General features: G+C 50.0%; 1 protein-coding gene across 10 annotated transcripts in view; it reads right to left on the reverse strand.

The window, feature by feature from the left end:
- Positions 1-11,603: 11,603 nt before the first annotated feature.
- TMCO3 (transmembrane and coiled-coil domains 3) overlaps positions 11,604-24,951 on the reverse strand; it is a 31,423-nt gene continuing 18,075 nt past the window's right edge. For 6 of the 10 annotated variants that reach the window (XM_033434969.2, XM_049701005.1, XM_033434970.2 and 3 more), the window contains 7 exons: positions 22,138-22,324; positions 21,939-22,059; positions 16,715-16,931; positions 13,947-14,097; positions 13,266-13,345; positions 12,425-12,574; positions 11,604-12,237 (listed from right to left, as the gene is read on the reverse strand). In XM_033434969.2, coding sequence (XP_033290860.1) covers positions 12,124-12,237; positions 12,425-12,574; positions 13,266-13,345; positions 13,947-14,097; positions 16,715-16,931; positions 21,939-22,059; positions 22,138-22,324 — 1,020 coding nt within the window. In that variant the 3' untranslated portion in view covers positions 11,604-12,123. Of the gene's footprint in view, positions 12,238-12,424; positions 13,030-13,265; positions 13,346-13,946; positions 14,098-16,714; positions 16,932-21,938; positions 22,060-22,137; positions 22,325-24,951 lie in introns of those variants that run through there. The other 4 variants (XM_033434973.2, XM_033434974.2, XM_033434975.2 and 1 more) reach the window with 4 other exon arrangements.

The raw sequence follows: 24,951 nt of genomic DNA on the forward strand, positions 1-24,951 counted from the left end.
GAGTCCTATCCCCTGCGCCACCAGGGAAGTCCCACCACTCCAGTCTTGAACTGTTAATGCCCTGGTTAGCGTTGGTTTCTTGAAGAGCAGAAATCTTCCCATTCTTTCTGATTAGTACACTGCACTTAGAGAAACAGGGATGGAGAGGAGAAGGGGGGAATAAAAGGCTTCAGAGGGACAGTCCTGCTTTCCTGCGGGCAGAGCACCTCGCTTCCCTGTGGTGAAATGTACCCAGCTCCCCAATGGTCACCAGGGCCCCATGGTGTCGGAACCTACAGCCCTCCGTTCTGTTCCTCAAGTGGTCATGTGTTACTAGCCCCACAGTTCTTTCCCAGGAATTCTTTCTTGTTTACTATATTGGAATCTTCCCCCCCAGATGGCAGGTGGAAGCCCACTCCCAGCCCTTGGACCCAAGTGCACAGCCAGCAAGCCTCTTGGTGACGGCTGGGGGCTCAGAGTGAGAAAGAAACGCTGGGCCAGAGTACGACTCTTAGACCTCTCCCTACAGAGTCAAGATTCCAAGAATTCAACCGCATTGACACGGATAACTAGCTCTCATATTCAAAATAATTTCTGCGCAGAAGTCACTAGTGAAACATTCTGAACTCGCAGGAGCTACCGCAGCACTAAGTCTGCTGAGGCTGGTTTGCGTGGAACCTCCCTGCCTCCGTAGTCAGGTGCCCCACAGAGCCCCTGTGCCTGTGTTAAAAGGTAACAGAATACAATTTGGGGTTGAGCATCCAAAGGCTTTTTGCCACTGCCTCACCTTAAACCCCTAGGCTGGCAGAACAGTAACCTTGGTGTGTGGTGAGCCGCACGCCCGTGTTCATCTGATCGCTCCACGTCCAGTCTGCGTCGGGGGGTGTACAGAAGCACAGCCCGTAGTGCCGCTTCCGTTCAGTGCTGACTCGCTCCTCCTCCCAGGGGCTGTATCACTGCTGTGTCGTGCAGGACACCACAGGAAAATGGTGCTATTCTGTGTTTTATTAGAAGGAAGTGACCCGTCCTTCCCAGGAAAACGGCTCACCTCTCACAAGCTTCCTCTTTCTTTGGGCACCTGCTCTGTTGAGTCTCGGAGTGTGATATAAAGCCTTCCCCCACCCCCACTAAACTCTCCTTTAAAGAGAGAGAAAGTTTTCTAATCCCTTGAAAATCTGAATTCTAAATCTGTCTGTTAGATATCCAGTTTGTCTTCGGTTCCCTTCTCAATGACTGGCCTTTTCTCCAGCAGTTTTCTGTTTTCCACCTTCTTGGGTAACCATGGCAATGGTGACATCAAGAGGTGGGAAGACAGGGAGGGGGGCAGGGGCTCATGGGACTTACGGGCGGGGTTCTGCATATGGACAAGTGACATTTTCTCTTTCTTTGGCCAAATATCAATAACGGCATCTTTAGAAAATTTTTTTCTACTTATTTGTGTGTAACATGAAATGTAAGTGAATTGGGTGGCTGGATGACTTGTTTGCAAACCTCAGGAAAAATCCCCTGGTCCTCTCCCCACGGAGGTCGCCACTTCTGAGCCCCACCCACCGCCCAGACACACGAAGACGTCCGTGTTTCTCCCTTCCTTACATCACGACTCCTTTTGAAAATTTCTGGTCAAAGCCAAGTTCCCCTCTGGGAAGGAGGGTCAGTCCTCGGCCTTCTGGCATTACTATGTCCTTAGCACCTTAAACACCTGCACAACCACTTACAGGTTGAAGCCACGGTCCTTCGAAGAGCTCCCCTTGGATCCAACAAATTTTAGAAGATCACGGCATCCAATCTGACTCAAGCCCCTTTCATTCCTTTGCCCATTAATTCCGCAATTCACCCCAGTGTTCCTTCTGGGTGACTCGGTGTTGCTCCGGCTAAGATGACATCCAGGTTGTTTTCCACGGGATCCGACAATGTAAGGTTGGAGGCCCACCTCTCCTATGTCATTTCCTTCCTCGACAGAATCCATTACCATCAGCCAGGAGGAAAAGCACCAGAGCCCACAGCACAACTTTAGGGAACTTCACTTTGCGTAGAACCAAAAGCCTTTGGTCATTTCCCCACTGCTGTCCACTTACCTTGCTGATTCAGAGAAGGGCCCTACAGGCAACCTGCTACGATGGAGCTGAGATGAAGGAAGTCAAATGACCCCGGACAAGTAATCTCAGCCTCTCCGATGCTCAGATTCCTTTAGCTGAGAAATAAGTAGATAGAAATATAGTTCTTTGATAAGAAGACAAGCCACAATTTCAGAAGCTTTACCTGTCCTACATTCCTCACTCACCTAACAGTTCTGAGGCCTGAACATGTGCCAGGTAGTATCTGAGTGCTGACACTGCACAGATTAATAAGACACGATTAGAAATTCCCTGGCGCTCCAGTGATTAGGATTCCGTGCTTCCATTGCAGGGGTGGTCGGGGGGGAAGAGTTCAATCCCTGGTTGGGGAACTAAGATCTCTCAAGCTGCACGGCACGGCCAAAAAAGAAAGAAAGAAGATACAGGATTGCTGAGAGTCGAACGGGAGAGACAGACTGCCACAAATGAAATACAACGTTCGGGGGCAAGGCTCCCTTCATGATTGGAAACTGGAATTGTGGAAGCACAGAGCGAGGAGCGATTATGTCCCCTGCAGGCAGTCAGGGAGTGCTTCACAGCAAAGGTGACACTGAGATGGGCTATGACCAGCTGAGGTGTGTGTGTGCGAGCATGCACGTGCACACGTGAGTACGTGTGTGTTCCTGCACATGCAGAAAAGGACACATCTTGGAAAATGCCTGTAGCTGCTTACATCTGTGTCTCGGGCAGGGCAGCTACAACCAAACACGACAGACTGGTGGCTTATAAGCAACAGAAATTATTTCTCATGGTTACGGAGGCCGGAAGTCCAGAATCAGGGCGCCAGCCTGTGCCGTTCTGGTGGGACCCTCTTCCTGGCTCACAGACGGCTGCCTCGTTACCCTCACAGGGCAGACAAGGTGAGCTGGCTCCCTGGCCTCTTCTAACACGGGCACTAATCACATCTGTAGGGCTCTGCCCCATGACCTCCTTACCCCCTGAAGACCCCCACCTCCAAACACCGCCTGTAGCAGAAGAAAAATAAGTTCCCCTCTATTCTAAGTTCTAGGCTGTGGCCCTTAGATCAACAAGAGAAAAGCAGAAGGTGAACGTGTGTAGCTCGTGTGTACAGGGGAGCACCTAGCGGAAGATGAGTAACTCCCAGAGTGGCTTAGAACTCAGGCTTAAAGACCACGTCCAGCTAAAGACAAAGGAAAGAAGGGTGCGCAGGAGGTGACAGGGAAATGCAGAAGACAAGTAAGGTGCCTGTGCAGGTTACACCCCAGTCCCCTTCACTGACACACATTTCTCCTGACTTCCTCACCTACGTCCTCCTGGGACAGACAGAGTTCCTTTACACATGTAGCTTTCCCAGGTGAAAGGGTAAGCCTCTGCCCTGTTCCCAGAGCTTCTCCCGAAGGAGTGGCATATCCTGTCACCTTTCACACCTCACTGGGGCTGCAAACATTCAGACCATAACAGTCCTACTGGCTTAGCTGGGACCACACCTGGCTGTAAGTGATGCTAGAAATGCAGTCATCATTCTGGGTCCTTTACCTGCCAAGCATTTCAAGCTCTATAAAAAAAGGGGGCAGAGAGTGGGCGTTAGGAGACAATTATCAGTTTGTTCTGAACGATGAAGAGAGATTTGTGTTTCAGGGAAGTAAGGCACGTGGTGGGCAGAGGAGAGGTTGCAGAGCACAGCTCTGGGGACTGACCGAGAAGGGCCAGGGGTCAGGGATCACTTGAGGTCTGGACTCAGAAACAACAAGGGCCGAGGAAGCTGGGCGCCCTCGGACGCCCACCCAGCAGCACCGGCGCACAGATGGGGCCGCGGAGGCTGGAAGGGCTTTGGAGGCACCCAGCCAGAGCTCGTGATCCAGAGTCAGAACTGTGCACAGGTGCCTCGGCCTGGGTGGGCCTCCTCTACTCTCCAGCTCCTGGTGGCGGTGCCTCTCGGGCTCCCAGGGTGGGACGTGGCACCCGCCTCCTGCCAATGTTAATGAGGGCACATTTCCTCACTATAGGGAGTTGCTTCAGACACCAACAGCCTCCAAAACGCAAGTGTTTGCTACCAAGAGCTGCACCAGTGGATGCTGAGGGAAGGGGTAGGGGCAGCCCCCAGCCCAGATTCACAGGCGCCAGGCGAGGACCGGGAAGGTGGATGTGGGCAGGCTGGGCAGCTGGACAGACGGGATGGGTCAGGGAGGTCGGGGCAAGCATTCCTGACGGTCGAGTTGCAGAGGAACATGACAGTGAGACACGGACAGACGTTCAGGGCACAAGACCAGCACCCGGACACGCTCGGGTTGAAAACGTGCCCGTGCCGTGGGCGGCGTGCAGGGGCTGGGGTGCTCTGGGAGCTCAGTCCCCAGAGGAAGACAGAGGACGCACTCCCAGGAAGGAAGACCTGCTGGTCCTGCCCCATCCCCACCTGGTCCCTGGAGGGCTCTTCCCACCCCTCCCCCACCCCGACCTGTCGCCCTGCGGTCACTGGACCCTCTTCCTCCCTGGCCACACTGGCTGGTGGCTGCAACCCCCTCTGTCCATGGCTCCTGCAGGGCCCCTCAGCTGTGCCTCTTCCACGGGCCCAGGCCGGGTGAGTAACCTCCTCCAGGTACCCACCACCTCCTACTGCAGTAAGTACCACCACCCACACCTCTGTGCACCTGCCCTCGCGCCTCACTACAGACAACGGAAAGTAGATCATGACACTTCCTGCTTAAAATTCTCCAGTGGACTGCCCCTGCTTCTGAGCTGGTGAGAAACTAGGGGCGCCTGAGTAAATAGACTCCGAGTACGACGCATTCTTTAATGCACTGCTGTCTCACAAAGTGGAGGCGACGTCTCCAAGGCCCCAACTCTGGTGAATGTTCCACGTGCACTTGAGAAAAATGTGTATTCTGCTCTTGTTGGGGGGGTGCTCTACGTATGTCAGTCGGGTCGCAGTGCTCTATGGCGCCGTGCTAGTCCGCTGCTTCCGTGCTGACCTTCTTTCTGGGTGTTCTATCCACTATCGAAAGTGGGGTGTTAAAATCTCCTATATTATGGTATGCTGCCTATACTCCAATTCTGTCAGTGTTTGCTTCGTATATTTAGAAGCTCTGATGTTTAGCATATGTACATTTATAACTGTTATATCTTCTTGGCGAATTTACCCTTTTATCATTGTGACAAGTGACAAGAGACATTATATTATCATTATTATAATCATATAATGTTCTTCGTCTCTTGTAACAATTTTTTACTTAAAATCTATTTTGTGAGATATTAGTACAGCTACCCCTTCTCTCTTTCGGTTACAAATTGCAGGTAAAACCTTCCATCCTTTCACTTTCAACCTGTGTGTCCATAGGTTGAGAGTCAGTCTTTTGTAGACCGCATATAGTTGTATTCTACTTTTTATCCATCTGCCAATCTATGTATTGTGATATGGGAATTTAATTCATATTAATACATATTTATACATTATTTTTTCAATAACATATTTATAATTATATTTATGCATTTGCCATTTAAGTCATGTAGGAAAAATAAAAAGTGGAGTTGAGAATCAAAAATACAACAATATTGGCTTTTATATTAGCCTGTGTATTTACCCTTCACGTAGGTCTTTACTTCTTCCTATGGCCTTTGGTTATTGTCTAGTGTCCTTACATTTCAACCTGAAAGACTCCCTATAGCATCTTTTGTAGAATGGGTCTAGTGGAAATGAACTCCCACTGCTTTTGTCTACCTGGGAATAGCTTACTCTCTCCCTTATTTTTGAAGCACAGTTTTGCTGGATATAGAATTCTTGATTGGCAGGTCATTTTTTTTTTCTTTCAGTACTTCAAATACGTTATTCTACTGCCTTCTGACTTCCATGGCTTCTAATGAGAAACTGGCTATTAATCTTTCTGAGAATCCCTTGTAAGTGATAAGTCACATCTCATTGCTTTCAAGATTCTCAGTCTTTGTCTTTTGAGTTTGATTATAATGTGTTTCCGTGTGGATCTCTTTGACTTCACCCTACTTTGAGTTCATTGAGCTTCCTGGATTTGTAGATTCATATTTTTCATCAACGTATACACCATGACCAAGGGGAATTTACTCCAGGAATGCAAAGATAGTTCAACATAAGAAAATCAATAGATGTAATGTATCACATTAATAGAACAATATATATACACACACACAAGTATATCTGTTAGGTACTTGCATGCTCTGACCTGTACACTGGACTCCAGTCTGTGCTTTCTCTACTGAGGGCCATGGGGTGTAGAGGCGTTCTCAGGTCGTGCCTTAGCTGTTTGCCTACATATCCATGCAGACTATCCCAGACGGTTATGTTAAAGCTGATGGCATATCAGTGCCTCAACAAGGTAAAAACTTCTCTCTTCCGTGTGGGAGTCTGGCCAGACTGCTAAGGGCTGGTATGATGCTACATGGTCACACCTTCCCCTCTGATCTAAGTGCTCATCACTCCTGGGGATCCTGCCGCAGCTAGTCTTTGTTCTGTGGTTGTGGTTGTTGTCTTACTGAACACCACGATGTTAGTTCCAGGTACACAAATAGTGACTTGGTATTTGTATGCATTATGAATCGATCACCACTATAAGTCTAGTTACAACCTGTCACCAAAGGTATTACATAGTTATGGACTATATTCCCCACACTGTACATTTCATCCCCGTGACTCACTTATTTTATAATGGGAAGTTTGCTCCTCTTAATTTCCGTCACCTATTTCACTCATTCCCTCACGCTCCTCCCCTCTGGCAACCTGTTTGTTCCCTGTATTTATGACTCTGTTTCAGTTTTGTCATGTTTGTTCATTTTTAAAGTCCACATATAAGTAAAACCATACAGTATTTGTCTTTCTCTGACATATTTCACTCAGCATACCCTCTAGTTCCATCTGTGTTCTCACTAATGGCCAAGATTTCATTCTTTTTATGGCTGAGTATTATTCCATTGTATATAAAAACAACACATCTTCTTTATCCATTCATCTATTGATGGGCACTTAGGGTGCTTCCACATCTTGACTACTGTAAATAATGCTGCAATGAACATACGGGTGCATGTATTTTTTTGAACTAGTGTTCTGTCTTCTTTGGTTACATACCAAGAGTAGAATTGCTGGGTCATATGGTAGTTCTCTTTTTAATTTTTTGAGGAATCTCCATACTCTTTTCCATAGTGGCTACACCAATTTACACTCTCACCAACAGTGCACAAGGCTTCCCTTTTCTCCACATCCTCACCAACGTTTGTTATTTGTAGTCTTTTTCACAACAGCCATTCTGACAGGTGTGAGATGCTACCTCATTTGTGGTTTTGATGTGCATTTCCCTGATGGTTAGTGATGTTGACCAGCAGTGCCTGCTGGCCATCTGTATGCCTTCCTGGGAAAAATGTCTATGCAGATACTCTGCCCATTTTTTAATCTGTTTTATTCTTTTTTTTTTTTTGATGTTGAGTTGTATGAGTTCTTTGTATATTTTGGAATATTAACCCTTTATTGGATACATTGTTTGCAAATATCTTCTCCCATTCAGTAGGTTACCTTTTCATTTTGTTGATAGTTTCCTTAACTTTCATGTAGTCCCATTTGTTTATTTTTCTTTTGTTTCCCTTGCATTGAGACAGATCAAAAAATTATTGCTGAGACCAATGGCACAGAGTGTACTGCTTATGTTTTCTTCTAGGAGTTTTATGGTTTCAGGTCTTACATTTAAGTCTTTAGTCCATTTTGAGCTTACTTTTGTATATGGTGTAAGAAAATGTTCTAATTTCATTCTTTTGCATGTAGCTCTCCAGTTTTCCCAAAAACCACTTATTGAAGGGGCTGTCTTTTCCCCCTTGCATAATATATTCTTTCCTCCTTTGTCACAGATGAATTGACCAAGTAAGTATGGGTTTATTTCTGGGTTCTATTCTGTTCCACTGATCTATGTGTCTGTTTTTGTGCCAGTACCATGTTTATTGCAGCTTTGTAGTATAGTTTGAAATCAGGGAGCCTGACACCTCCAGCTTCGTTCTTCCTTTTCAAGACTGCTTTGGCTATTTGGAGTCTTTATGTTTCCACAAGTTTTAGAATCATTTGTTCTAGTTCTGTAAAAAAAAAAAAAAAATGCCATTGGTATTTTGATAGGGATTGCATTTAATCTGTAGATTAACTTGGGTAGAATGATTATTTTAATATTAATTCTTCCAATCTATGAGCATGGAATATCTATTTGTGTGTTGTCTTCAATCTCTTTCATCAATGTCTTATAGTTTTTCAAGTACAGGTCTTTTATTTCCTTAGTGAGATTAATTCCTAGGTATGTTATTCTTTTTTTGATGTAATTGTAAATAGGATTGTTTTCTTAATTTCTCTTTCTGGTAGTTCACTGTTAATGTACAGAAATGCAACAGATTTCTGTATATTAATTTTGTATCTTTCCATTTTAGTGAATTTGTGTATTAGTTCCAATAGGTTTTTGGTGGAATCTTTAGGATTTTCTACATATAGTATCATGTCATTTGCAAACAGTGAGAGCTTTCCTTCTTCCTTTCCAATTTGGATGCCTTTTATTTCTTTTCCTTGTCTGATTGCTGTGGCTAGTACTTCCAATAATACATTGAATAAAAATGACAAAAGTGGGCATCCTTGTCTTGTTCCTGATCTTAGCAGAAATGCTTCCAGCTTTCACCGTTGACTATAATATTAGCTATGGGCTTGTCATATATGGTGTTTGTTCTGTTGAGGTATGCTCAATCTATACCCGCTTTGTTGAGAGTTTTTATCATAAATGGATATTGAATTTTGTCGCAAGCTTCTTCTACATCTATTGAGATGATCATGTTTTGTGGGTTTTTTTATTCTTCAATTTGTTAATGTGGTGTATCACATTAATTGATTTAGATATTGAACCATCCTTGCATCCCTGGGATAAATCCCACTTGATCATGGTGTATGATCCTCTTAATGTGTTGCTGAATTCATTTGCAAATATTTTGTCCAGGATTTTGCAAATTCATTTGCAAATATTTTGTACGGGATTTTGCATCTATGCTCATCCGTGATATTGGCCTGTAATTTTCTTTTTTTGGAAGATTGTTGTCTGGTTTTGGTATCAGGGTGATGCTGGCCTTACAGAATAAGTTTGGAAGTGTTCCTCTCTCTCCAATATTTTGGAATAGTTTCAGAAGAATATGTGTTCTTCTTTAAATGTTTGTTAGAATTCACCCATGAGGTCATCTGGTCCTGGATTTTGTTTCCTGTGGGCTTTCTGATTACTGATTCAATTTCATTACTGGTCATCTGTCTTTTCATATTTTCTATTTCTTCCTGATTCAGTCTTGGGAGAGTGTACATTTGTAGGAATCTATCCATTTCTTCTAGGTTGTCCTTTTTATTGGTGTATCATCATTTATAGTCATCTCTTACAATCTTTTGTATTTCTGTGGTGTTGGTTGTAACTTCTCCTTTTCCATTTCTGATTTTATTTGGGCCTCCTCTCTTTTCTTCATCTTTTCTTCTCTCTTTCTGCTCTTTTTATTTCCTTCTACTAGCTCTGGGGTTTGTTTGCTCTTTTTTCTAGTTCCTTTAGGTGTAAGGTTAGATTGTTTATTTGAGATTGTTCTTGTTTCCAGAGGTGGGCTTGTATCACTTTAAACTTCCCTCTTAGAACTGCATTTGCAGCATCTCATAGATTTTTGGATCATTGTGTTTCCACTTTCATTTGTCTTCAGGTATTTTTTTAAAATTTCCTTTTTGATTTCTCCAGTGACCCACTGGTTTTTTAGTAGCACACTGTCTAGCGTCCATGTGTTTGTGTTTTTGCAGTTTTTATTCTCATGGTTGCTTTCTAGTCACATACTGTTGTGGTTGGAAAAGATGCTTGATATGATTTCAATTTTCTTAAATTTTGGCAGACTTGTTTTGTGGCCTAGCATGTGATCTAAATTGGAGAATGTCTTGATTATCTGCAAAACTTCATTTCTCCTTCAAATCTGAATAACAGCCTTACTAAGTAGAGTATTCTGAGTTGTACGTTTTTTCCTTTCATCACTTTAAATATATCATGCCACTTCCTTCTGGCCTGAAGAGTTTCTGCTGGGCCACACACACAGGCCCAGAGGAAATGGTGATGGGTCAATGCTGGTATCTGGGAGGTAGGTGGTCTGCAGCCCCAGGTGCGGGGGTTAGAAGGGCTCTGAGCCTTCTGCGAGTCTGCACGGTGAGGGGAGAGAGAGGACAGGGGTTGAGAGAGGGCTCTGTGAGTTCACCATGGGGGCAGACTGGAGCAAGTTTACAGATGATAAGGACCAAGAGAGGTGAGGGTGAAGACACCGGTGAGTAAAAGGTGGCGAGGCCAATCCCGGGGCTGCAGCAGAGTGGGCCTGGTGGGGTAAGCCCCCATGGCTCTGGGGAGTCCTGATGGTCTAGACCTCTCCAAGGAGCAGGGCTTTTCTAACAGCATTTCCTCTTGTCACGAAGTGTGCATCTTTATTAATTACTTCAGTCTCACAGAGTGGTATTAGTTCCACATTTCAGGGAAAACTTTATGTCAGCACATCAGATAGGTTTCATTCAACAAAATTTAAGAGGTCCCAGCTCTGCTGTGGGTCCTGGAGATATAAGAGAAAACAGAACAACACCGGAGGGAGAGGCACACGGACAGACACGGTGCAGGGTTACAGGCAAGGCAGGAGGGCCTTGGTGCCTCAGCTAACACCTCCCACTCTGCCCAAGGATCCCGAGGGAATGGCGCCGTGTGGAATGATTTAAAAATGAATAGAACCAATGCTAGTTTCTAAAAATAAGCACATTTACATCATTTCTCCATTGATTTACTTCAGACTAGATACAATTTACTTCACCTTAATGTGTTTTAGTTAGTATTACTGCAACCCATAATTTACATCTGCGATCCGTAATCACACCTAACATCTCTGTCCCTCTACACCAAGTGTTCTGGACAAATCATTGGGCTCTTAAAGGCAGTATTTATAGGAAAACTCAACTTAGGTACCCCTTAGGGAAATGTGTGTAAGGATCAGACCTTCAGCTGTGTGGTTTTCTAAAGTGGGGCACACTTTGGCCGCAGCTGTGGCTGTCTTGCCGCTCTGTCTTGTCAGAGCTGGGAGACAAGGAGGCTGTTGTAATTGCTGACCCCACTGTGAGCATGTGAGACTGGATAATATATGGAATGAAAAAAAAAAATCATCAAAAGTAAAAAAAAAAAAAGGGCACATAATCACCAACACACTTTTCGAATTCAAAGTCAGAACTCAGCCTGTACAAGCAGCTCTGCATTCATTTAGCCTCTACAAAAGTGAGGTAATAGGTGACACACCTTAATTTTGTTTTTCTTTTGTTTTTTTTGGCCACACCATGCTGCAAGCGGGATCTTAGTTCCCTGACCAGGAATCGAACCTCCACCCCCTGCAGGGGAAGCATGGAGTCTTAACCACTGGACCACCAGGGACGCTCCCGCCCACCTTTTTTTTGCATCTTAATTTTAAAATCTGACAAAGATTAGTTCAACATAAAAATCTAATTAAAAAGACAGGTTTTCAATAAATTTCAATTAATTATACTGATCATAAATGATTTTTATTAAGGAATGCATAGTCTTGTGATTCAAAACCAAATATTTTAAAAGAATGATTTACCTGATAAAAACTGACATGAAAGTATTGTTTAAAATTGTAATAAAAAGCAAAAGACATTTAGAAGAACTTGTCTCATTTTAGAAAACATAGACTTTAAGGATTAAAAGTAACTTTCCAAACACATTGTGAGAATTAAAAGCTCACGTCACAGAAACGTTTAATAACAAACATCGACCAATGGTTTACAAGTTGTACAATAAATAAAAAAGCCTCCTAGTTTTTTTCCTTACCAAAAAAACATGAACTGATGAAATAACAATAGAAAGTTGACATTAATTTCTGAAGAAAAGGCACATCCAGGCAAAGGAGTCAAGGCGATTTGTAAAACGCAGAGTTACATGTACACGGTGCATAATCACTGCGTGCAGAGGCGGGCTCCGGGAGACTCTGAGGTCCGGGAACGCGGTGCCAGCTCCGGCCGGTCGCCTGGCCGCGGTCCTCAGAGGCTAGACCTTCTCTCGGGCCGCGGCGCACACCTGGCGACGGCTGCTCGCCAAAGCAGCGGGGCCAGGAGGAGGCTGAGCGTGGTCACGCTCAGGATGAGGAGGTACACCTGCCGGGGGCGGGGCGTCAGCGCGGCCGGGGGCATGTCTCCGCATCACGGCGTGCGAGCCTCTGGTGCCCGGCCTGGATGAGGGCGCCCCCTTCCCCAAGAGGCCCTGGGGACGGGGGCGCCCCCCCCCCCACCCCAGCCCTACTCCCCCTAACAACCCCGCTCCGCCAGCCGGGCAGAGACTCACCTCCCGAGAGATGATACGTGCTCTGCGCGCCCGGCTCCCCAGGACCAGAGAGAACTCGCTGACCTGGGCCAGCCCCGCGGCCACGATCCACTTGACGTACTGGCTGGTCTTGGGCAGCAGCAGAGACAGGACCAGGGCTGCCAGGGCGAACTGGCAGAGCGGCAGGTCACGCTCTGCCAGGCCGGGCCCGAAGCACCGCCCGCAGGAAGCAGGGCGGGTCCGGGGAGGGGGGAGGCCGCCCCAGCACCGCGTGGGAGGACGCACGGAGACACCCCGGGGAAAACCAGGGCCCTCCCGCCAAACGAGTATCGTGCAGCCTTCAGAATGGAAACTTTGTTTTCAATGCAACGTAAAGAAAGCGGAGGAAAGCAGCCTGCGGCGGGCAGTGCAGTTCAGCCGCCATCGGGGCACCGCCCCTTCTCATCCGCAAAGCCAGCGGCCACTACCCGGGCCACGCCCACTCCCAGAATCCCACGCTGACACGGGCACCTCAACAATCTGTAGTCACAGAGATCAGACAAGTGGAAAGTGGCGAAATAGTTCTCAGTGGCCGTTAAAATGTACGTTTGCGTCACCAGAGCCGGGTTTACGGTTCTTTAGACTCACTTAGAAGTCAAATTACAGAGCAAGGGTGTCACTGGAGGATCCAGAGAGCGGTTTCTCCAGTCCCAGCTTCTGAAACCCCCGTTTTCAACACAAACTGAGCCGAAGGGCCATCCCGATCCAAGACGCCCCAGCTGCCGGGCTGCGCTGGGCGGGGGGCACACACAGGCAGGAAGCGGGGCACGGGGTGTGACAGGGGAAAGCAAAGGCAGGGCAGACTCGCAAGCAGGGGCCCTACCTTCATGGCCACCACCGAGAGCGTGAGGGCCAGCAGCACGGCGAGCTCGCGCAGCACGAAGGTGGGGAACACGTGAAGGCCTGGGGGACGGGCACCGGCGATCGTCTGGGCTGGGCGGCCGGCCTCCCTGCCGCCCCTACATCCACAGGCTCCTCCGCCAGGACGGGAAGGGGCAGGGTGTCTCCCACCCACTCCACCCCGAGACCCCGAGCAGAGGGCCGGGTGACTCAGTGCTCCCCGCCCTGTTTCCACGGGCTTCAGAACCTGCCTCTCGAGGCACCCAGAGTCTCTGGGGCTCTTGGACCCACCGAGCGGTGCAGGGTGTGAGCGAGAGGCCAGATGGCCGTGCTGTGACCGTGAGTGGGACCGCCCCCCTCCACGGGGACATTCCCAGGGCAGCAGCCTCGACACACTAGTTTGATTTTTTGTATTAAAATTAGAATTTCTTCCTGCACTTGATGTGGACGTGCTGAAGTGGGCCTGCCACCCTGCTGAGCGGTGGACCCTCAGGACCACCAGTCAGGAGCCCCCGTCCCTCAGCTCAAACCTTCCCTCCTTCTAAGGTAGAGTCCCTCAGACCCTAGTCACCATGGGGACTGTTTTTGCGGCACAAGCTAAGTAGAAACACGTGTGAGCAGATGAGACCCAGTGGGAGTGTCACCCCTGGAGGAGGAGGGTCACCTATGGACGCGAAGAACACGATGGCCAGGAAGTCACGGACGGGCTCCACGCAGGACACGACCTCCTCAGCGACCACGTGGCCCTGGGAGGATACCAGGGCTCCGGCCAGGAAGCAGCCCAGCTCCATAGACACGTCCAGGAGCTCGGTGACCTGAGGGGAGGAGGACACAGGTCACGCCAGGTGCACCCGCCAGTGACTCTGCTGAGGACACACGAGAGGGCCTCTCGGACGCGGCGGGATGTCCCCATAAAACTGCGACAAGCCAGCTTCCCTGCCCCCGCCCAGGCCCCTGCGGCGTCCCAGGAGAACCCCGCAGAAGGCACAGCAGGGGACGTCAGCTCACTGACCACGAGCGAGAGGAAACGGTCATACAACAGTTGCAACCATCGTTTGTGTAGACTGCTGCAGACATTTTGAGTGGGACTATTTCCCAAGATCTAAGAATTTGTGACACACTTTCTTTACCCTGAATCAATAAACAGCCCAACTCCCCTGGCATTAAACACGTGGCACACAAAACTATTCCCCCACCCCCACCCTGGCCAGCGCCTAGAGGAAGGAAGCGGACACGGTGTTTAACTCGGGGAGGTAAATCCAGTGACGAGAGCAGCAAAGACAGATGGACGATGTTCCAGGAAGCCCTGCTGACGACCGTGTCAGAGCCCATCAGATGCCTGGGAGCGGATCCGACACAGCGCTCGCTGCCGCCGCACACATGACACACGCCGGGCAGCGCGGACACGGACGTGGGGAACCAAGGGTGCCTAGCGTTACGGGAGCAGTCACAGAACTCCCTGTGCCTGGAAGCCGACCAGCTGAACCCATCCCCGTGACCCAGAAGACCACGACCAGACAGCCTGCAGAGAGGGGGCCGGGCTGGCCGCCCGCCCACCTGGGGACAGCAGGGCGTCTGGGCCACCCATGCTCCGCCACGCGGCTTCTGTGCTGTGACCTTCGACTTCGACTTCACGGGGGTGAGGAGACGCTCGTGGAGAACAGGTCCTGACCACGGCCATCCACCCCGCGCTAACTCGCCTCCCGTGGATGGCAGGTCTCAGTGAGAAAAGAAAGCAGTGCGTTTCCAGAGGACAACACACAGCATCTCCGTGACCTGGAGCCGGAAAACACGTGTCACGCAGGACCCTGAAGTGCTGCCCTTAAAGAACGATCACAGCACCACGCTACAATTAGGAACTTCCGTTCAAAAACACGTCGTCAAGAGAGTGAAAGGCAAGTCACAAACTACAAGATATTAGCAAAACTGTATCTGACAAGGAATACCATTCAGCCGTGGGAAGGAATGAAGCACTGGCACGGGCTACAGCTTGGGGTAAGCCTCTGAAACGTGCTGGGCGGGGAGAAGGGCACGGCCACCTGGGGAAACCAGCTGCGGTCACGCAGGCCCACACGGCCCGGGCCTAGACCCGCACGTCCAGCCTCACTCCCACGGCCCGGAACGTCTAAGCACAGACGGCGCGAGTGAGCGGCGGCCTCGGGCGCTAGATGCCTCCCCCGGCGCCCGGAACCCGCGCAGGCGCTCGGGACACGCGGGCCGCAGAGCGAGGCTGCTTCGGCTCAAGTGCCGCTAGGTGGCAGCACGGAGCGCCGGGTCAGAGCGCTCTGCTGGGTGTCATTCCAGAGAGGACACTCCAGATGGGATGGAGCAACGCACAAAACCGAAGTCGGTCACATACGTGAACGGCTCTGAGCAAAAGCAAACCTCAGTCTTCTCCCAAGATTACGAGACACTAGCAGGCAACGCAACTGTGTAAGGAAGTTCTTTTCCTCAGTGTCCTTTATAGGATTAAACTTTTCTCTTGACCTAACTGTAGGCTCATGTGCAGTTCTACGAAGTCATCCAGAGACCCCGGTACCTTCCCCCGGGCTCCCCCACGGCAGCATCTTCCCAAGTCACAGCACGAGTCCCGTGGATGTGACACCGTGGAGCCATGTGGGCCGCCCGTGACCTCCGGGGTCCTCCCCACCGCCCTCCCTCCTCAGCACCCGGCCAGCGGCCTTCCCCCATCTCTGATCTGTCTTCACGAACTGCACGGAAGTGGAGTGACATAGCTCCTGACCTTGGGGACTGGCTTTTCGAGTCAGCACAGCTCTCCGGCGACTCACAGACCCACGGTTCAAAGCTGGGTGGCTGCCCTGGCGTGGAGGGCCGTGGCTGGCTGAACTATGCGCCTGAGGAAGGCCATCGGGGCGGTCTGGGCCGATGGGAGCACAGCTGTTGTCACGCTCACACGTCAGTTTCCACGTGAACACGGGTCTTCACTTCTCCGGCGCACGTCGAGGGGCGCAGCTCTTCCGTGCAGGTGATGCCCCCAGAGCTGGGACTGTTTACGGGGTCTCCAGCCCCTCCCCTGCTCTCCCATGAGAAGCCTGTCCCTTAACTGGGACGGCCGCCTCCAAAACAAGCCTCTATGGTGAGCTTTTCACGTTACAGTGAAAGAAGTTATGCTGCTCACGAGCTTGTTCTCATCCAACGGAACAAAAAGCCGTTTTAAACTGTGATTCTTGCGTCGGATGCAAAGCGTCTAAGACACACTCGCACGGTTTCACACTCACAAACACCATCCCAGCAGAGAGCCTAGAGCGCGGGCAGAAGCGCCAGGCAGCACGACTGTGCGCGGATAAAACACCCACAAGCGTCTCACGGATGCCAACTGTTAGTAAAATGAAAGAGAAAGGACCGATCACAAGCTCTCGGTGAACAGAGGATGAGTCAGGCGATGTAAGCGGCGGGCATTTGGGGCCTTACCGTCAGCATGAGGAAGGTGAAAGCGGAGATTCCCAGGATGAGGACCTCCTTGTTCCCCTTGCTCTCCGCGTGCAGCCTCCGGCAGTACGGACCCACGAGGTAGGTCCTCACGACAAGACAGAAGAGGAGAACTGCAGCAAGCGAGAAGAGGACCTGCCCGACCAGCCCCAGGACCCGCAGGATCTCCATGGCGACGCTGGGAAAGAGAGGGAGACGCCTGATTCTCCTCAGAATACGCTCAAGTCCAACGAAATGACCTTTCATTCCTTTTTAGCATTACGAAATAAATGACCCAAATCGCAGACACTTTCATTTCTAAATGTTAGAATAAAATCCATCAAACATTAACCTCAGAAATTAAGTTACTTGAACATAGAATCTGAATTGTGTTGCAATTAATACTTTGGAGTAAGTACATTTTATAGGATGTAATGACTCGTGACTGACAGCCTATGTGTCTCCATCGATGACAGATGATAAAAGTCCTCACTAGGAATTAACCCCCATTTGAAATTCTTTGTAAGGCAACAGTCGCTCTGTAACACGACACTGCAGGCTCCCCACCAAAGCGTGACTGGGGGATGCCAGCGACTTTCAGAAAAGCCTTCCCTTATCCCAGGCCAGAACTCTGAATTTTCTGCTACTTAGTCATGGAGAAAAGGCTTCTGCACGAAGCCCTTTTTAGAATATGCTACTCAGATCTCAATACATTGTTAAGATCTCAACCTAATGACCTTCACAAGATAGGCATTATTGTGCATCTGTCGTGTTCATAGTAACATACACAGTTTTTAACCCCAGTTCCCCATCACATTTAGGAAACCCTTCAGTCCAAAATTCTGGTTTAAGAGCTCTTGATGGAAGAATATAAATCAGGTGGTAAGAGAGGACTCGCCCCTGCAGCCAGGCCTAGACCAGCAGCCCAGACACGTCCCAGGGTGTGTGAGGCCTCAGGGCGTCACAGCAGAGCCTCTGTGAACACCCATGGCTAAGGCTCAGGATGACAGCCCAGGGGAGAAGGCGGGGTCTGTGGCCTCGGCAGGAAGAGAAACCTGCGCGAAGTCCCAGCCAGGCCCCCAGAGCCCGGCAGCTGACGCCTAACTCCTCACCCACCGCCCGCGACCCGGACCCTCAGGGCCGGCACCGGGCGCCCCTTCCCCCTGTACCCCAGTGACCCCTGATTCATCCCATTCAGTGGGCTGCAGAGGCCAAAGCAACACGTGGGGATGCGGTCTGACGTCCGTGACCCGAGGGCCGGGGCCACGTCTCCTGGGCTGGAGCCGGGAATGGGTCGTCCAGGCTCAGCCACACTGGGGGCGGCGTGTGGGGGAGCTCGTGCCCGTCCACGTCCACCCTTGACAGACGGCCCTGCCCAACAGGGAGAGGCGCCCCCGGACTTCCTTCCCTGGGGGGCAGGGGGCGGGGTGTCTCCCACTCGCTTGTTGCTGAGTTAGCCGCTCTCAGCGCTCACCTATCTGTTAACTGCGTTAGTCTCATCTTTCTCATTGATTTGTAGATCTTCATGAAATGAGAAACTTAACCCTGTCTTAAAATCAACTATACTTCGATTTTAAACAATAAGACAGAACGTGTACACACATCTCTTTCCCATTTGTCTTTGGCCTGCTTACCTAATGTGTTCCTGTACATGTATGTGCACGTATACGTGTGTGCACACATGTATGTGTGTATATGTATGTGTGCAGGTCTGTGTGTATCCATGCGTGTGCGTGGGTGGATGTGTGTTTGTGTGTACACGGACATGTGCGTGTATTTAAACATTCAAAGTATGAAACTTCAGTGACACTGATCGCATATCTTGTCCTTTATGGCTTCTGGAATTTGTGTTCCGCTTGAACATCTTCAATATTTAATACATTCATCCATACTTTCTTCTAGAACGTTCATGGTTTTGCAAGATTTTAATTCTAGTAAAATTTGAATTACTTTATAATTTTATCATAGTCTCTGTGTTCTGTCCTTTACCTGTGAAATATTTGGAGGGAAGAAGACAATTCTTTCCTTTAGGAAAGATCAAGACGAGTTCTGAATAAAGCTGAATTAAGAGGCAAAGCTTATATTAACATTACTATTGATTTTATTTAATATTTTTTACTATAAATTTTCCCTAGTTATTAAAATTGGAAAAGAGGTTTTCCCAAATTATACAGAAAAGTAAATAAAGTAAACAGTAAACTCACCCTAATCTACTCCTCTACTGGACACTCTGTAATGCACATTTCTAGCCCCCATCTTCTCCTTTATGCAGTTAAAATAATATTGTACGTAATTTTTAACAGCTTTTTTGATACATGTCTCATTTCACACAATTCACCCATTTGAAGTCTACAATTCAACGGCTTCTAGTCACAGAGCTGTGCCACCACCACAGTCTCAGAACGTATTTCATCCCCGAGAGAGAGCCTGCGCCCCTTACACTCACTCCCTGAGCCCAGCCCCCAGCACCACCAGCCTGCTGTCTCCGTGGACCTGCCTGTTCTGGACGTTTCATATAAACAGAATCGTTTGTGGGAACCATGGTGTGGGCTTTGGCGTCTGTCCTCAGGGCTCATCCGCGCTGTAGTGTGTGTCAGCGCGTCATTCCTTTTTATGGCTGAATGACATTTCCCTGTATGTTTTATTCGCCTGTCTGTTAGCTAATGGACATTTGAGTTGTTTCCACGTCTTAGCCATCACGACTAATGCTGCCATGAACATTCACGCACAAGTTTTTTTTATTGTGGTAAAATATTCGTAACATAAAATTTACCACCTTCCCCATTAGTGTGTAACTCATGGCATGAGGGGCATTCACGTGGCTGTGCCGCCTTCGCCCCCCCAAAGGTGACACCTGTGGACAGGTGTTCCCATTCCTGTGGGGTACACACCCTGGAGCAGAAGAGCTGAGTCACGTGGCAGCTCCATGTTTCTCCTTCTGAGAAATACTATATGTGGTCTTGACTCTTTTTTACAACCTAACACAATGCAGGGCACTTTTCCACGTCATTAAAATTCTCGGTAAACATGGCTTCTCATGACAAAACAGGAATTACGTCAACAGGACCAGTACCAGTACTGGATGAAATTTTAAATTAGGAAGATAAAAAGAAAAGCTTTCCAAGCCTTCTGCCTGAGCTGTACCTGTCTACCTGGCAGGGGGCCTGGTTCCCAGGTGATACCCGTAGCTCCCAGGGGGCCCGGACACTCTTGGCCGCGGTTCGGATTCCGCCTGGGAAAGGGGGTTCCCGCCTCTCCCGGGAAGGACTTACTGCACAGCCCAAGCAGAACTCAAACGACTTTCAGCTAAAGTTACAAATCCTTTTTCTGTCTAAATGTTTTTTCAGTTACTTACCCTGAAAATCTGTAGCCAGAAGGACTAATGCAACAAAGGTCGCTTTTCTGACAGTTAAAGACCTTTGGATCAAAGAAAAATGACAGACAAAGGGCCTTCCTGACAAATGGCCTTTAACAGCTGCACATACGAGGGGCGTGTCAGGTGCCTTACAAGTCTCTCCTGTTGACAGCCAGCACACTGTCCAGGTTCCACCTTGTTCCCATCCTACAGGTGAGAACACAGCCCACAGGGTTGGCAAATGGAGAGCTGGGGCTCCAAGGTGGCCACACACCAGGGCCGGAGCCTTCACCTCTGGGAATCTCAGTTAAAAATCATTCCCTCCTTCTACTTTCCCTGCCAGGCTGAGCTTCCTGAGAGCAGAGAAGAGATCTTGATCACTTTGGATTGCTGAAACTTATTACAATATCTGGCAAAAGGCAAATACTAAAAATACAAAACGCTTCCACCCCGCCGGTCAGCAATGAGGCAGGCTGTCCACGCTCCCCGGACGGGGCTCAGCAGGAAGATGAACACACACCCACCCTCAACCACGCCTCAACATGGGGCTGCTGGCTTTAAAAAATAATGAAAGGATCCAGAGACTCATGTTATCAGATATAAAATGTCCAGGATACGACTGGAAATCACTCAGCACACCAAGAATCAGGAAAACCACAACCTGAGTGAGACTCCAACATCAAGACCCGTCATCACTAGGGTTATCTATCTGACAAAGATTTTAAAGCAGCCACATCGTAAAAATGATTCAATAGCACTTAAAAAATTCTCTTGAAACAAATGAAAAAATAGAAAATCTCAGCAAGAAACAGAAGTTATAAAAAGAAGGATCAAATGGAAATTAGGCAACTAAGCAGTGTAGTAACCCGAGCAAAACCCTTGCTGGGTGGGCTGAGTAGTAGAGAGATGACAGAGGGTGGGACCAGTGGACGTGAGGGCAAACGCACACAATCTACCCAGTCTGAACAACAGGCAGAAGACAGACCGAAAAAGAAGTGTCTCAGAGCCCCGTTGGACAACAGAAGAGCCACGTGCGCATCACTGGGGTCCCAGGAGGAGGGGGCAAGCGGGACTGAAAAAAAACACCTGAGGAAACAATGGCCGAAATTCCTAAACTAGGAATAGACAAGAGACATAGAGCTACAGCTTCGAGAAGATGAACGAACGCCACACAGAACAAACCCAAAGGTATCACGGGCCGGAGGTGTGTGTCCCCCCAGAGTCATCTGGAGGTGGGGCTGGTGCCGGGACTAATGGCCTTTATAAGAGAGACCGGAGGGCTCTGCAGCCTCTCCACCTCCCCTACCGTCGAGACACAGGAGAAGACAGCTGCCTGAGAGGGCACCAGCACCCTAATCTCCGGCGCCCAGCCCCCGAGGCTAAACGTCTGCTGTGTAAGCTGCCGCATCTGTGGTGTCTGCTGAAGAGCCCAAGCTAAGACACCAAGACAGCGTAATTAAATTTCTGAAAACTAAAGGCAAAGTCTTGAAAGCAGCCAGAGAGCAGCCTTGCGTTACTTGTGGAGAAACACAGATCTGAACGACAGCCGGTTTATCACTGAAGCCGTCGGAGGCCAGGGAGAAGCAGCACAGCACTGCCAGGCACTGGAAGAAAGAAACGTCTGCTGCGGACCAACACCCGGTGGCCACGTCCTCCAGCGGGAAGGGAGATAAGACTCAGATGAGGAAACCGAGAGAACCTGCCATCGGCAGCAGACTGACCACAAAAGAATGACCAGAGCCCTCCAACAGAAAGGAAACAGAGCAGAAGAAACCTTGTACTTGAGAAGGAAAGGAAGGTCGGTATTTCGATAAACAAATGATCTGAAGCCAGAAAAACACACCGTGAACTGAAGTAGAGCAGCAACCCTACCTGGCGTGTGTGCCGGCTCCTGCCTGGATGAGCGTGGGCAGGACAGCCATGAACAGTCCCAGCTGCACGTCCTGCGTCACCAGCATCCCCAGCAGCACCGCGCCGTAGTCGATGTCGCCTGCTTGGGGAAAAGTCACTAAGAGCGTGTGGACTCAAGTCGGTTAACCTTGACACACGCTCAGAACGCGCGGCCACCTACCTTCCTTGTCGCTGCGAGCGCTGCCCACAAGGAACTTGGACACCAGGGGTGTGCTCGACAAGGAGAGGCAGGTGGAGATAAAGACGCTCTGGGTGGGTCTGATCTGCAGAAGGTGGCCCCAGAGCAAGCCAAAGGCCACCATGAGCAGAGTCATGTAGCAGGGCCCCTGCAGGGAGATCTTCCACACCTGGGAGAGAGCACAGGGGTGTGCACACACCTCAGTGCCCGCGGCCCCGCAGAGCGCGGGCACGCCTGCCCAGGAACCAGCCGGCCCCGCAGCAAACACACCAGCGCGACACCACGAAAAGCGGGGGCGGGCACACGCGGTCGCCGAGCGCTGGACGTGGTTAGGGACGAAGCACGCCCTCCACACTCTCCGTGTCGTGCACCGCCATCCTCAGAACACACCTGGAGCTGGGGACCCCTCCGCCCCCTCTTCCAGCGGAAACGGGACACACCTGAGCGGCCCAGGTGATTCACAGATAAACGACAGACAGTCGAGGGCACGAGCATCCTCGGTGACAAGGCCCGGGAAGGATCTCGCAGACTCGGGCGTCTCTGAACTGTCTCTAATCAGGCCTCTAGGAGATTTCACAGAAGACTGAGAGGGACCTGCCAGCAACTGCTGACACTTCAAAACCCCGCCAAGTAACCTCCCACCGTGACAGGGCCACACGGGTACCCCACAAGGCAGGAGAGCCACCGGTACCTCAGGGTGCGCTAAAGCTGTCAGTCACTTATCGCTGAGAAATAAAAGTGGACTTACTAGCGTAGTTATCAATGGATATAAACTTTCTGCACGCCGAGCCCATGGGCCTGCCTACGAAGGGGCGGGATGCGCTCCAGGTGCAGGTCAAGGGTCAGGGCCGCCAGGCGGGGAGCAGCCAGGCTCGGTGGCGCTCAGGGACATCGGAGCTAGGGGACATTAGAGACCCCAGCTCGCCCCAGACCCAAAGGCACCCAATAAGGCCGGTCCCCGCCCAAGCCCCTGCCCTGACTTACGACACACACCTGCTCCCACGAGCCCTGCCTCAGGCTGCATCCCCAGGCGCAAAATCCCTAAAGCATCACAAAAACGTATCACACTGATGCGGGCACACAAACATCATGGTGAATGACGTTACTTCCTTGTTTAATCCTGAACACCACAGTGCTGGGGAAGACAGCTATGAGACTCTGGACCCAGAGGGCACCTGACTCTTCCCAACCCCTCACAGCCCAGATGAGAACGCGCCAGCTGAGGTGGCTGCACCAGGGACGCGGGGGGACCAGACGCTGCCCCTCCGCACTCCTAACCGCAAGGTAACACCGCTGCTTGCTGTGAACGTCTGAACGCACGTGAACACCGAGGGGTCCAGGCTGCGCTTTCACAGGGCTGCCTGGGAAGACCCTCCCGCTCCCGGGAGACCCCACAGGTCCTCGCCAGGCCCCTCTGGCCCAGCCACAACACACACCTCAACGGAATTAACAGGAAGAATTCGGCCACTTCCCTTAGGACCAAGAGAAGTGGCCAATTTTCTTTATACTTTAGATTCAGAAATTAACACATGGAGGTGATTGTGCCAGAAGGATGAAAAAGATACCAGAGTACCAGGAGAAAACCCTGAGCTGACTCAGGACACTGCATGAGGAGGAAAACTGACAGGAAGTGAGTCGCCAGTGGATGGACAAATGGAGCTTTAATAGAAAAAAAGGGGGCGGGACTTCCCTGGTGGCACGGTGGTTAGGAATCCGCCTGCCAGTGCAGGGGACACAGGTTCGAGCCCTGGTCTGGGAAGATCCCACACACCGTGGAGCAACTAAGCCCATGCACCACAACTACTGAGCCTGTGCTCTAGAGCCCGAAAGCCACAACTACTGAGCCCACGTGCCACAACTACTGAGGCCACGCGCCTAGAGCCTGTGCTCCGCAACAAGAGAAGCCACCGCAATGAGAAGCCTGCACACCACAACAGAGTAGCCCCTGCTCGCCGCAACTAGAGAAAGCCCGCGCGCAGCAACAAAGACCCAACATGGCCAAAAATAAAAATAAGTAAATAAATTTATTAAAAAACAAAAAGAAAGAAGAAAAGGAGGAACTGGGGAGAGGGGTGGGCAGGGCCGGGCACAGCTGCTCCTACGGCAGCGCAGGCTCAGGCCGAGCTCACTTCCCTTCCTGCAGGAAGCACGCTGGTGGTCAGAGAGGACTTGGAGAGCAGCACCCACGGGTGTTTGGCGCTTCTGGGCTCCTTCTGTGTCGCCACAGTCACACTATACGCTCACCTTTTCTTCTGAAGTTCAGCATTTAACATTTTTCTCTTTGTTACTGCACATTCTTATAACACTTTTAATGGCTACGTAAGAGTCCACCCAGCAGCTACATCCCAGCTTAGCCTCAGACACTCAGCCTGCTGTGGATCTTCCATAAAAATGCTACAGTGAGGAGCTGAGTACCTTTTAGGGGCTAATTTTAAAAACAAAAACCAAAACTTGGGCTTGACTCTTCCCTTTGCCTAGAAACCCAGGAGCAGAACCACAAGTGAAGGACGTGAACCTGGCAAGGCTCTCGAATCCAACTGCCGGACTGCTCCCCAGAAGGGGCACGAGCTGTCACTCTCATCAGCCTGGTGGGAGGGCGCCCAGTGACCACCCGCAAAGTCACTGAGACCCCTGCTGGCTCGACACTAGTGTCCTGTTAAGCTGGTGGCAAACGGGGCCTGGATGGAGCTGCCCCTTCCTGTAACCAGCAGCCTCCCTGTCATTTCCCACACACCCGCATCTGCTTTCTCATCAGCTTTCTCCTCTTCTGTGAGCTGTCTGTTCAAACACAAAGTA

This window comes from Orcinus orca, chromosome 18 (assembly GCF_937001465.1).
Source record: "Orcinus orca chromosome 18, mOrcOrc1.1, whole genome shotgun sequence".
NCBI classification, from domain to species: domain Eukaryota; kingdom Metazoa; phylum Chordata; class Mammalia; order Artiodactyla; family Delphinidae; genus Orcinus; species Orcinus orca.